The sequence below is a fragment of the Lathyrus oleraceus genome, chromosome 7 (assembly GCF_024323335.1).
Source record: "Lathyrus oleraceus cultivar Zhongwan6 chromosome 7, CAAS_Psat_ZW6_1.0, whole genome shotgun sequence".
In the NCBI taxonomy this organism is placed as follows: Eukaryota; Viridiplantae; Streptophyta; class Magnoliopsida; order Fabales; family Fabaceae; genus Lathyrus; species Lathyrus oleraceus.
In genome coordinates this window covers 270,719,515-270,733,213 of record NC_066585.1, presented here as the reverse complement: position 1 = coordinate 270,733,213, position 13,699 = coordinate 270,719,515, and the positions used below count along the sequence as shown (strand labels likewise).

At 37.2% G+C, this 13,699-nt stretch overlaps 1 protein-coding gene across 1 annotated transcript; it reads left to right on the top strand.

Moving 5' to 3' along the window:
• The first annotated feature begins 11,964 nt into the window (after positions 1-11,964).
• LOC127102422 (U11/U12 small nuclear ribonucleoprotein 25 kDa protein) lies at positions 11,965-13,156 on the top strand. Its single transcript, XM_051039793.1, has 3 exons — positions 11,965-12,450; positions 12,531-12,630; positions 12,728-13,156. The coding sequence occupies exons 1-3, from the start codon at positions 12,158-12,160 to the stop codon at positions 12,821-12,823; spliced, it is 489 nt and encodes a 162-aa protein (XP_050895750.1). The 5' UTR covers positions 11,965-12,157; the 3' UTR covers positions 12,824-13,156.
• Positions 13,157-13,699: the final 543 nt, after the last annotated feature.

Below are 13,699 nucleotides of genomic sequence, written 5' to 3'. Positions count from 1 at the left end.
GATAGGACCTTTTGGTGCTTGCCGAGGCAGTCGCCTGTATCTTTCCACTTCGGATGCCGCTTTCAACACGTTCACCTGTCAATATAAGTTCAGTGAAACCGGATGAAGAACTTCCTAGTAGATGGCTGTAGAATGGGCCGGTCAGTGTGCCCATGAACATATCCACCAATTCTCTGTTAGTCATAGGGGGTTTGACTCTGCCAGCCAAATCTCTCCACTTTTGAGCATATTCTTTAAAGCTTTCTTTAGATCCCATAGTCATATTCTGCAACTGTAGCCGAGTAGGCGCTAATTCAGAATTGTACTGGTACTGCTTATAGAAAGTCGTTGCTAAATCAGTCCAGGTGCGGATGTCAGAGCTCTCGAGCTGATAATACCATTCCAATTGAGTGCCAGACAGACTTTCTTGGAAGAAATGGATCCACAGTTTCTTATCAGTGGTATGCGGCTGAATCTTTCTCACATAAGCTCTCAGATGCATCTGAGGACAAGACGCACCATCGTACTTAGTGAAAATGGGGATTTTGAATTTGCGAGGAATGGTCACATCGGAGACCAGACCCAAACTTTCGAAATCCAGACCGGGCGCCTTCTGACCCTCCATAGCTAGCATACGTTCTTCCAGCAACTTGTACTTATCATCTCTTGGAGAGTACTGTTCATTTTCATAATCTTCATCGACATCCTCAGGGTTGGAGAAATCAGCATTCTCTTCCTCTGAATCATTCTCCGCCCCCTCTTCTGGACCATTCGGGATTCCAAACTTGACTCCTGCGGCCTGTCCTTGACGCCTTCTTCCCGGGTTAATGAAACTCACAGCTTTCTTGTCTTTCTTCTTTTCGACCAAAAGAGCCTTCAGTTCTTCCTGCCCCTTGGATAAGCTTAGCATCATCTCCTTGAATTGAGCATTCTGAGTCTGGAGATCTTTGACAGTTTGTTCGAGATCCATTTTTCTGTTTGCAATGAAGACCGTGAGAACATTGAACTTGTAGAATACCTGTTATGCAGTGTTATGTTATGCTATGCAATGTATGAAATGTTTTCAAGGACTTTTGGAATTTAACTTTGCGTAAATCACCAACAAGAGAGAAATGTTTATTGCTAATTTCTTTGATCAATGTTCATTACAAAAGGAATAATAATAAAAATACAATGAAAGCTCAAGTCTCCCAGGGGCGGCTTCTTTTTGGGCGAAGATACGCATTGAGTCTTCGTTCCTCATTAAGCTGACTGGTAAGTTCTAACACTTTCTTCCTTTCTGCGACGAACTGAGCCTCGAAAGTATCCCTTTCTTCTCTCAACTGGATCCAGGATCTCTTTAGTTCCTCAACGTTGGTAGGCATATCTGGATAAGGAATGATCTGAGGAGCACCTCCTTCAGCTTCAGGTTCGACAATCTGAGGTCCGATTGCAAGATATGGCATGACAAGTTCACGAGCTCTGGCGCGTACCCATCTGAGATAAGGTTCCATAGGAATGGAATTTTTCTGTCCTAAAGTACTTCTTTTCACCATGCCCCAAGCTCGTACAAACCTTTGGCGAAGACCTTGGGAATCGTTATCATAGTCAAACACAGTGCCTTCGATGATCATTTCATGTGGACCATCTCTTCGAGCACAACCAAACTGTCGCAGAGCTAAAGCAGGATTATAAGTAATACCTCCTCTTATTCCTAGGAGCGGTACATTAGGGAACTCGCCACAATGGTCAATGATGGTAACATTTTCCTTGAACTGAGGACACCAACAGATGTCTGGGTGGGAGAGCGACATTATCCTTTGAGACCATTTCAAATTCTGCTCGTTCTTCAAGACTGATTGAGGAAGGTGCGAAATAAACCACCTAGACAACAAAGGTATGCAACACATGAGAGTCCCTTGCCTTTTCATAGTACGAGTGTGAAGGGAATGCAAAATGTCTCCTAGCAAGGTAGGTACAGGGTTATGAGTGAGAAATATCTTAATAGCATTCATGTCTATGAATTGGTCTGGATTAGGGAATAACACCAAGCCATAGATTAGCAATGCCAGGATGTCTTCAAAAGCACGGACATTCATAACTTTTAAGAATTCTTGGGCCTTATTTGTCAGGAATTTGGCAAGTAAACCCTTAACTCCACTCCTTGTTACCCAATTAGCTTCAATGTCGGATTTCGTCATGTGTAAAGCTGCGACAACTTCTTCAGACTTCGGAACCTTTTCTAAACCACTGAACGGTAGTTGCTCAAGGATAGGTATGCCAAGCAGTCCGGAGAATTCTTCCAATGTGGGTACCAACTGATAATCTGGGAATGTGAAGCAATGATGTTTAGGGTCGAAGAACTGGAATAAAACTCTCATCATATCATCTTTGAACCCAGTGGTAACTAAATTGAGAAGAGAACCATGTCTCTTGATGAACTGCGCATGATCGGGAAGTTCTGACACTAAATCCTTGAGTTGAGGAGAGATTGCTACAAGATTAATCCGGATGGTCTTCCTGGGAGCCATAGCTTTACAAAACAGAGCAAAGTTAAATCCCTAAGTCCTTGAAATGGTTAGTACAATGTTATGATGTCATGATGTTATGATGTTATGAGGTTAAATAAGTAACAAGCACAAGCAAGTCACACAACCATCATTCCTAAGTTTTGAGGCTTGCATGAGTTCCATAGGTAAGTACCCTCCCCACTGAAGTTTGGTTGGTTCAATCTGTCCTAGAATAGTAACCGGGTTCTAAAAGGATCTCCAATCATTGACCTTCCTTCAAGTCCACTTCAGTGCAACACCAAGTGGTTGACCGAAGCTTCCCTAAAGTCCAATCTCAAGGAGTGTAGTATCGAGTCTCAACCAACCCCAGTCGGAACCGAAGTCAGTTATCTCACTACTTTCTAATGGCCAGGATGAGTCAATTAGGGTTCTAAAGGTCTGGTTAATGCTTTAATGACACCACGCGGAAGCCAAATTTTTCCTCAAGTAACATGAGGAACATCAGGACAACCAAAGTGTCACATTAACCGTAGCCATCATTTTAACCATTCCAGTATACGCCGGATAGTCGCGATGATCTATTGCTACTTACCTAAGGTATACTAGATCCGGGTGTAGGATCTTTCACTCAAAAATACCCAAGCAATCCCTTAAAAGTAAATCAGACAATTTGGAATAAGTGATCTTGTTTTTTAAGGTAACCTCTCTTGTAATAGTCCCCAGCAGAGTCGCCAGTTCTGTCATACGGTGAACTGACTTGGGGTGTTTTGCTTTTTATCGCAATGTCGCGGATAGCAAGAGTCGCCACCGACTTTTCTTTTATCCAATAAGGAAAGGTGGAAAAGAACAGGAAAGACCTCAAAAGATTTTGGGTTCGGGAGGTACATTATACAAAGGGAAGGTGTTAGCACCCTTTGTATCCATGGTTATCCATGGGCTCTTAATTGCTGAATCACTTATATTTTTGTCTGAAAAGTGTTGGTGAATTGTTTAAAAATGTTTCGAAAAGAGAGTTCAACTTTGTAATGATTCTCGTATGAATGTATACAAAGTATTTATCTCGTTTGATTTTGGAAAACAGTTTAGAAAAATATAACTTGGTAATGATTCTAGTATGAATGTATACCAAGTGGTGATTTTCTAGGACTTGCAAAGTGTGAGGGTGGAAAATGTTTTAGGTTATGATCCAGTAATTGAGAGTTATACCTTCCTAAGGTCGTTATGGGCATTTCCTATCCTTGTGAGGGTAAAACTGTCCTTACTATTGAGAAGTAAGTAGTTTTATCCTTTGGATGTAAAAGGGTCATCGTAGGGTCATCGATAGGTCATTGAAGGCAACAGTTGTAAGGATACCTTAGCATTCGAAGGGACGATCATCATTTAACCGTAGGCTACACCGAAGGGTCATCGAGGGACAAAATCATATATTCGAAGGCAACATCCGAGGGACTATGATTTATTTTAAAGGGACATGATGATTTAATCGAGGGGTCTTTGCTAAGGGTATCCCCACATTCGCGGGACATGACCGTAATACCGTAATATCGTAAGGCAAAAGAGAGGTCCAAGATCACATATTTAAAGGTCATATTTTAAAGTCAATTAGGTGATTAGGATGAATCTCCACATTAAAATCAATACATTAAAATTAATACATTAAAATTAATACATTAAAATTAATTAAGCAATTTAGGGTGGATCTTCATAAGGGTATCCCACAAATAAAGTGGAAGACCTAAACAACAATCTTTTCCTGGGATATGTGAGCCTTTACAAAATTCAGCAAACGGGTTAGAATACCAATCAGGATGCAATCAAGAGTTGCACCAAAGCAGTAATAGTATCAGGTAAACAGAGCATGGTTATGATAAAACAGGTCAGTTGGGCAAAGATCAAAACAGAGCGAAAAAACAACGGCGTCCATTACAACAATTCAAGGTATCCAGGCATACTTAAGTCCACATGCAAAACCTCAAATATATTTATGCATTCAATTATGGTATCACATGTGAATTCGGAACATAAAGCGGTGATAGTAACGCAAACCTGTTTGCAATTGAATTGCAATCTTGAATTGGCCGATCGGATCGAATTGAGCGGTGCCGCCGGCTTTTCCTTCAGGGTTTCCTTTAGGGTTACTTGGAATAAGTTAAACAGTAGTCCTGAACACTCCACCACAAGCCGGTAGGGTTTGTTCCTGGATTCTTCAACTAAACAACAAATTAAAACGAAGGAAATAAACTAGATCCTAACGTAAGGTTAGATCCGGTAAAAAGGTACACAATAGTTTCCGTTGTAGAAACTATTGTGCGAAAAGGAATTAACTAAATGCTAAAAGGAAATAGGAAATTGCAAGGGAAATAGTGTAGAACTCGTAGGAAAAACGATGCCTAAGCTGCTGGAAAGGAAAATATGCAAAAGTGAAAACGGCAAAGAAAAAAAAATGTGGAAAAGCCTCTCCCGCTCTAGGTTTTCAAAGTGGCTATTTATATTGATGTCATTAAGTAACTGCCTGCTGCCAAAAGGTCTTCAACGTGGCTAATTGCATGGCGTGGATATAGGGCCCAACACTCCTCAACGTCTCTTCAAGTCTCTGAGGCGTTGCTTGCGCCCAAAAAGTAGGGGGATGGTGTGACGTTTGTCACACCATGTGTGACGTCCGTCACTGGGGTGTGCAAGGCGTGACGCTCGTCACAGCCTCTGTGACGCTCGTCACAGGTGCAACACCGGTGTTGTACTTTGGGCTGGGCTTTGCTATTTGGTTCGTTTTCTCTCCTTTTTGCACCTCTTTTCCTCCATTTTTACTTGTGCTTCCAAATAAGCCACCTGAGACAAATAGGAAGAAAATACCGCGTAATATCTAATAATATAAAGTGAACTGAAATAAATAATGATAAAATTTAATTGAATTAAGTCCTAAAATATGACATAATTTCATGTTATCACTAGGCGAGCGTGTAGCGAACAGGCCAGTTTGGGTCATTCGTGAGCTGGGCCTTCGTTCCTTTAAGATCAGTGTCATAAAAATGAGTCGGAGTGCCCTGAAAAATGCCTTGAAATATTAATGGGCAAATTTTGGGGTATGACACTTTGGTATGCTTTGATATGTAACACTGGGAAGCGAATTATTTATTTTGCGTTGGAATTCCCTGAGAGACAATGCATGCTCTCGTATTTGTTTTATATTTTGGTGTGATAGTACTTGGAGAAGACTCATGAGTCAGTGCTTTTAATTTTGTTATGAAAACTATTATGAGATTTTAAATTGGTATGTTTTTTTATTATGGTTCTGTTGCAAAGTTATTCAGATGAATTGGATGTCGTGTAAACATCCTAAGTGCAAATGTATGCAGTAAAATGTTTTGTTGTAACCTCTGTTATGGAGCAGGCTATGATTGTTGTAAGTGACACCCTAAGTGATTGTATTTTGTTAATTAAATTATTTGATAATTACACGCGGGTTTTTAGGGTGTTACATACACCACAACAAAAACATCAACATACCTAATAAAAAAACATCTACAATAACAAAAACAACTATATTTATTAACAAAAACAACAACTTACCTTCACAAAACAACAACATACCTCAACAAAAACATCAACATACCTAAAAAACAACTACTTACCTTAAAAAACATACCTCAAAAGTAACTTAAACTCTTTACTTATCTCAACAAAAAAACAATATATAAGATTTAATCTCATCTTAACAAGAAGAACAATAAACTTTATGTTGGACAAATGTTTAGAACAAGGCAAATATTTCACGTATATTTTGAACAAGGAAAACAAGACAAATATTTTGAACAATAACAACATAATAACTCGTGAAATGAATGGTAAAAGATGTTTCACGTGCATACCTTTCCTTGAAAAGATTCCTGGAAAATGGATACAAATAAATAAGTTACTTATTTTGTCTTGCAAGGATCCACAACACCTTTCCTTGATTCATACTAATTGGAAAAGTTATGTTGGAGTTTTGTAAAGATACGGTGGAGTTTTGTGAGATTGGGTTAAGGCGAGAGAAGTAGATAAAGATTGTTTTCTGCTATCAAGATATTTGGGATCTTGTGAAGGAGGGAGTGACGCCGCTTGCAGAAAATGTGACGGATGAACAAAAGGTTGCATACAAAGAATTGAAGACGGAAGATTATAAATCCCTCTTTATGATTCATCAATACATTGATCCAGACAACTTCAAAAAGGTTAAGGATGTAGAATCAACAAAAGAAGCATGGAAAATTCTGAAGAAATCATTTAGAGGAGCTGAAAAGGTGAAAGAGGGTGAGGTTAAAAACTCACAAAAGAACGTATGCATTTCTTAAGATGGGAGAAAGTGAAATCATAACTAATTTTTTTCATTGGGGTTATGAAACTAGTGAATCAAATTAAGATATATGGAGAAACGTTGACATCAGGATCAGTTGTCGCAACAATCTTGAGGTCATTGGCCCTAAAATTTAATCACATGATAGTAGCAAAAACCAAAAGACTTGTCAGCATTGACATAGGAAGAGCTTGAAAGGGCGCTTGAATCTCATGAACAAAGGATGGCAGAAAGAGCTGCAAGCAAGTCGAAAAGTGATGTGGCTTTGCGGGCACAATCATAAAGAGAAAAGGAAGGAAAAAGAAATTGGTTCGACAATAAATGTAGAGGAGGCTACAACTATTCGACTAGTAGAGGAAACCAGCAAGGAGGAAATTCGTCGAACCAAAGAAGATAATGGTTGTTCTAAAAACCAAAAGAATCAAGAAAATAATGCAAAATTTACAAAGCATGAAGAAAAAAATGTTGTTGATGATCAGAGCAAGAGACGAGGAAAGGTTCCAAGACCAATGGTACTTGGACTCAAGATGCTCATCACACATAACTGGTAGGAAAGATTGGTTTGTCAATATAAAACCCTCGATGAAGAACATGGTTAAATTTGCAAATGACAATACTCTAGTAGCTTAAGATATTGGTGATGTTATGATTATGTGGAAAGATAGAAAAAGGTCCGTAATTTCCAATGTATTTTGTATACCAGGCATGAAAAACTAATTTGCTCAGCATAGGGTAGTTGGTCGAAAAGAATTACAAAGTGTCAATTAAAGACAAGATGATGAGAGTTATTGACTCGGGTGGAAGACTAATCTTAAAGTCTCATATGTTTCAGAATAGAACCTTCAGGATTGAACTTAATATGATGGAGCACAAGTGTCTTACAAGTGCAACTAGCAAGGATGAATGGATATGGCACTATAGACTTTGTCATCTCAACATCAAAGACATCAGAGATCTGGAAAGAAAAGAAATATAGTTTCAGGGTTACCAAAAATCGACCTTTCAAATGAAGTGTGTGAAGAATGTGTGTAGGAAAAGTAGCACAAGAACAACTTCAACAAGGATACATGAAGCAAGTCATAGGAAATTCTTGAAATCATATCCTCAGATGTGTGTGGTCGTATCCAAGCAGATTCAATTGAAGGTAGCAAATACTTTGTCACATTCATAGATGATTTCAGTCGTAAACTATGGACTTACCTGATCAAGAAGAAAAGTGAAGTGATTAAGGTGTTTCCCAAGTTTAAATCTATGGTCGAAAGACAAAGTGGTTGGAAGCTCGAGATTCTAAGGACTGATGGTGGTGAAGAATATATGTCGAAAGACTTCAACACATAATGTGAGAAAGAAGAGATTATGCATGAGGTGGTGTCACCCTACACTCCACAACAAAAGGGAACTGCTGAAAGGAAGAATAAAAATATCATGAATATGGTGAAAAGTATGTTGAAAGGCAAACACATACCCAAAGAATTATAGGGAGAAGTGTTGTCGACTGCAACATACATACTGAAGAAATGTCTGGCGAAAAGGCTAGAAGGAATCACACCAAAATAATGTTGGTCTGGTGTCAAGCCTAACTTAAGTCAATTGAAACTATTTGGATCTATAGCACATAGACATGTGCCTGATTAGTTGAGAAGAAACCTTGATGATAAGTTGAGTCAAATGATTCTTATAGGATATCATTCGACTGATGGATACAAGTTGTTCGATCCAATGAAGAAGCAAGTAGTGATCAGCAGGGACGTGATCATATATGAGCTTAAGGAATGAGATTGTACTGAAAATATAAAGAAGGGTTCAATGGGAATCTTATGTGAAGAACCAACAAGTAATGTTAAAAGAGAAGTTCCACAAGAAGAAATCAGAGGTCAAGCAAGCACAAGTAGACCTCAAAGAACAAGACACATGCCTGCGAGGTTGCAAGAATGTGTGATTACATCAGATGATGTGGTTGATGATGAAGGTGAGTTGGTACACTATGTTATATATGCAGATGTTGAACCAACCAATAAAACTAAGGCATTGAAGGATTCAAATTGGATGAAAGCAATGTATGAGGAACTGAAGTCCATCGGAGTCAACAACACTTGGTCAATTGTCGAATTGCCTCAAGAAAAGAATGAGATAAATGTGAAATGGGTATACAAGGTGAAATTGAATCCCAAAGGATAAGTAACTCGACACGAGGCAAGAATTGTCTCAAAAGGATTCTTTCAGAAATAAGGAATAGACTTTGACGAGATTTTTGCACCTGTTGCTAGGATCAAAACAATCAGGTTGGTTGTTGGTCTAGCAAACACGAACAACTGACATATGTGTCAGATGGGTGTGAAATGTAAATTCTTGAATGACTCCTTAGATGAAGAAGTTTATGTTGCACAACCAGTTGGGTTTGTGAAACGAGGTGAATAAAGCAAGGTATACAGGCTGCATAAAGCACTGTATGAACTTAAGCAAGCTCCAAGAGCTTGGAATAAGAAGATAAATAGTTTCCTAAGGGAGAAGGAATTTGTAAAGTGCATAACTGAGCATGAAGTATATTTAAGAAGAAGCAATAGTGAGTTGCTTATATTATGTGTCCATGTCGATGACTTGTTAATTACAGGTAGTTGCATGAAAGAGATCGAAGACTTCAATGGTGATCTTAGCAAGGAATTCGAAATGTATGATCTGGGAAACATTTCATACTTCATTGCCATTGAATCATACAAGAGCAATAGATGATTAATGATGAATTAAAGAATATATGCAAGCAAGATACTCAAGATACTTAAGATGGAAGACTGCAATTCGACTTCGACACTTGGTGAACCAAGACTGCAACTATCGGAAAACTCAAATGAAGATGATGTCAACCCAACACAATAGATAAGACTTATTTGGTCATTAAGATATCTTTGCCACACAAGGATTCATCTAGGATAAAGTGTAGGTACGGTGAGTAGATTCATGCAAAATCTAAATGTATCACATCTAGCAGCGACGAAGAAAATACTAAGGTATATGAAAAGAACTCTCGACTATAGCATTTTGATTCCTACAGTTGATGAAAGAAAAGAATGCAAACTAGTGGGTTACACTGACTCAATTTGGTGTAGTGATGCTGAGGATAGAGAATCCACAGTTAGATATGTGTTTATGTTAGGTGGTGCAACAATTGCTTGGAGCTCAAGAAAATAACCAGTGGTAACACTGCCACCGTGAGAAGCATAATACATAATTGTTTCTCTCTGTGCATGTCAAGCAACATGAATGGAGAATTTGGTCGAAGAAATTACAAGTAAAAATCATGGAGCAATTACCATGAAGATCGACAACATGTCTGCTATCAATCTAGCGAAGAATCCGATAGCACATGGAAGAAGCAATCACATCGAAATGAGGTTCCATTATCTTTGAGACCAAGTAACAAAAGCGAAGTTGAACTTGGAACACTGCATAATTGAGAATCAGATCGCAGACATCATGAGGAAAGAAGTGCAAGTCGAAGTATTTAAAAAATTAAGATTTACGATGAATTTAGATAGCCTAGACACAATGAATTAGATAGTGTGTTGAGAATGCAATTTTTTGTGTCAACGCATCATTTCAACAGAGTCTGATGTTGTCGAAATGCTCTGTGTGTCTAATTTTATTAACTGTCGAAATATAAGAGAAGTGTATCTCGACAGAAAATTAGACTTAGCTTTATTTGTTTGTTTTAGCTGAGTTAGTTAGGTTAATTGAAGTTTGCTTGGTGTGCAAGCAATCTCAGACTATAAATAGGGAGGTTCCTTATCATTGTAGTAACACAATTGTGTGAAGAAAAGTTGAATAAAATTTCAGTTTGAAAGCAGAGATTTTTTTTGCAAAATTCTTCTTCTTCTTCCCCTTTTCTCTCAAACCCTAATTTCTCTTTCTTCCCTAATTCATCTTTTATTTTATTTTTTCATTGTCAATTATGTAGCAGAATAATCTTGAACCAAGGTTGATTGATTCACTTGAGTGAAGATTCAAGAACAAGAGGAGTAATCAATCATAAAGATCGATTCTTATTCATCAATATTGATTCTTATTCATCAATATTGATTCAAAATTCTATAAGATTTGGTGAAATTCCACATCGAAATTTTGACGAAATTCCAATAAAAACACCGTGTATGTGTATACGCTGAAAAATGATAAACAACCGTTGGTCTCTGGCTACGGGTTACTTGCAGGATCAACCAGTGAATCCTATGACATAGTGCCAAATAACCATTTAGTTTTTTGTTTCTCTTGTTTTCATGTGACAGTTATCGACTTGGTCGAAATGAGTTTTCAAACACTTGTAAGAAAAAGGTTAAAATGTCGACTTCGACTAACAATAATGTTTAAAGGAATTGATAAGAAAAAAACTGGAAATGCTGAATAAAGTGATTTAAATGAAACTGAAATTAAATGAAATAAAACAAGAATCGAGAAGGTAAAACTTAGAAACTTTGCATTGAAAGTAAAGAATGGAATTTGATCTTACATTCTCTCAACAATTCACTCGTTTCTCTATATGCTGATACTTTGAGTTTTTAGTGAGATTTCTATAAAATAATTAATACCCCGAATTCAACATAATGAACTCATATATATATATATATATATATATATATATATATATATATATATATATATATATATATATATATATATATATATATATATATATATATATATATATATATGAAATAACTGCTCTTAACGTTTCTATCTTCAGACTCCACCGCGTAAAGTTCTGCATGCAGCGCGTTTTTGTGTTTTCTCCACGTGTCTTTTAAGAAGAAAACTTATAGACAGTTATTGATATTTGAATGTAACATTACACACCCAAATAAACAACATGTAGACCACTTGACCTCTGTCGCAAGGACGGAGCGGGTCGATATTTCCACATGATCGAAATAACTCTTATAACATCCAAAAAATTTACTTAGTTTAGATCCCGGTCGAATCAAGACGTCTTCGACTCTGTCCCTGTTTGATGAGAATTTGTTTTTGTATGAGAATTTGTTTCGGTCAAAAATCCTAGTTAATAATGTGTTATTAATATTATTTTAATTTTTAAAGATATTAAAAATATGAATAACAAAAATTAGTTATTAAAAAATGCAAAATAAGATTAAAAAGAGAGTTTTATAGGAGACACATTATGCTGTCCAAATGTTTTTCCGAGTGACTTTGTTTTTTCTTTTTGCCGCTTATCCGTTCAATTAATCGACCCAAACTCTTCTTCTCTCCTCCGGCGTAACTCCACCTTCTGTTCATCCATTTCCAATCACACAAATTTCTCTATTCAGCCACCCTTCATTGCCACCGCTTCATTTTTTAGTGTGGTGTGATGGGTGAAGGTGCAGAATACAAGAGCGATTTGAAGAAGGAGAAGGTGTTGAAAGCTTTATTGGAAGATCCAATACTCAGTGATGTACCAAAGAATCCATCTTTGGAAGATGTGGAAACACTGATTGGACTTGAATTGGGTAGTGCAATGCGAATTTCCGTTTTGAAATTGGATTCAACTTCGTTGGATGTGATTGTTATGAATACGGCAACGGTGAAGGTTTTGAAACTTGCTATCAAGAAGAAAGTGAATTACATGGAACAATCTAGCATGGGTCATCGTCACATTTCTTGGTCAGTTTCTCGTTTGCTTACTTGATTTTGTTTATGAAAATTGTTATTTTGTGGTTAAAATTGTTGTGATTTAATTGCAGGAAGAGTGTGTGGGCTAATTATTGTTTGTCATTTGATAATAACAAGCTCTTAAATGATGATGATGCGCTTCAAGATTTGGGTGTGAGGAATAATTCTCAGGTTTGTTCTACTTTTCTAATGATGGATGGAACTGTGAAATTGCTGTAGGTTTTTTCAATGTTTTGTTGGAGTTTACTGATATTTTATGCCAATGCAGGTACATTTTGTACCATATGTGATGACAAAAGAATCTAGAAGACACTCAAAAAGGAGAAATCATCGGTTTTTTCATGGTCTTAGTAAGCTTTTCTGATCAAACATGTTGAGAGTTTAACCTTGTCGTTTTTGATATCGGTGTTGGTTGAGTATTCAGTTCTATCTCATTACTTGCCTTAAAAGGCTGAGCATGCCCAACAAACAGCCGCCTCATCGTTGATTCTTATTTCAGGTTGTTTGTAGTTTGCGACTGGCATTTCCTAGCATAGAATTAGATAAGCTAGTGACACTCATTTTTGTCTGAACATGTGCTATATGGAAAATTATAAGTTTTGTCTTAGTACTTAGAGATATTGTGTGAAATCCCTATGTTGAACTGAAACTATCTTGTGAGAAGCCACCGACATATTGGAAGTGTATAATTGCTATATATTGTAGTTTATGTTTATTCTATTGGGTGAGGGTGAACTATATTTATTGGTCTATGTGAACTAAAAAAATTACTTACAATTGCAAGGTAAATAAGTTTTTTTCAATTTTATTAGACAATGTAGTTCTTAGTCTAGCAAATGCCTTGACCTCAAGAGTGACACTTGTATGCTTGAGTGTAACAAATCCCAATTTGTAACTAACTAACATTTCAGAAATCAAAAGTTAGTCAGAGACTCAAGATGAAAAAATTGATTCTACCTACTGATTCTAACATGATATTAGTTTGCTAGGTTGCGATCTAGGTCGTTTCCATGGATACGACACTGCAACAGTGGCTTCCACTCATCTTTCGGCTTCTCTGTCACTCTTGACCTTGAATTTTGTCGAGGATTCAAGTCGTCTTCACTTCTCGTTCAAGATCGCTAAAAAACTTGACGAGAAAAATTTTCATCTATGGCAACAACAGATTGAATCGTATATCGATGCACACAATTCTACTGAATTTGTTATGTACTCGAGTTTCGCTGAAGTTTATTGATGA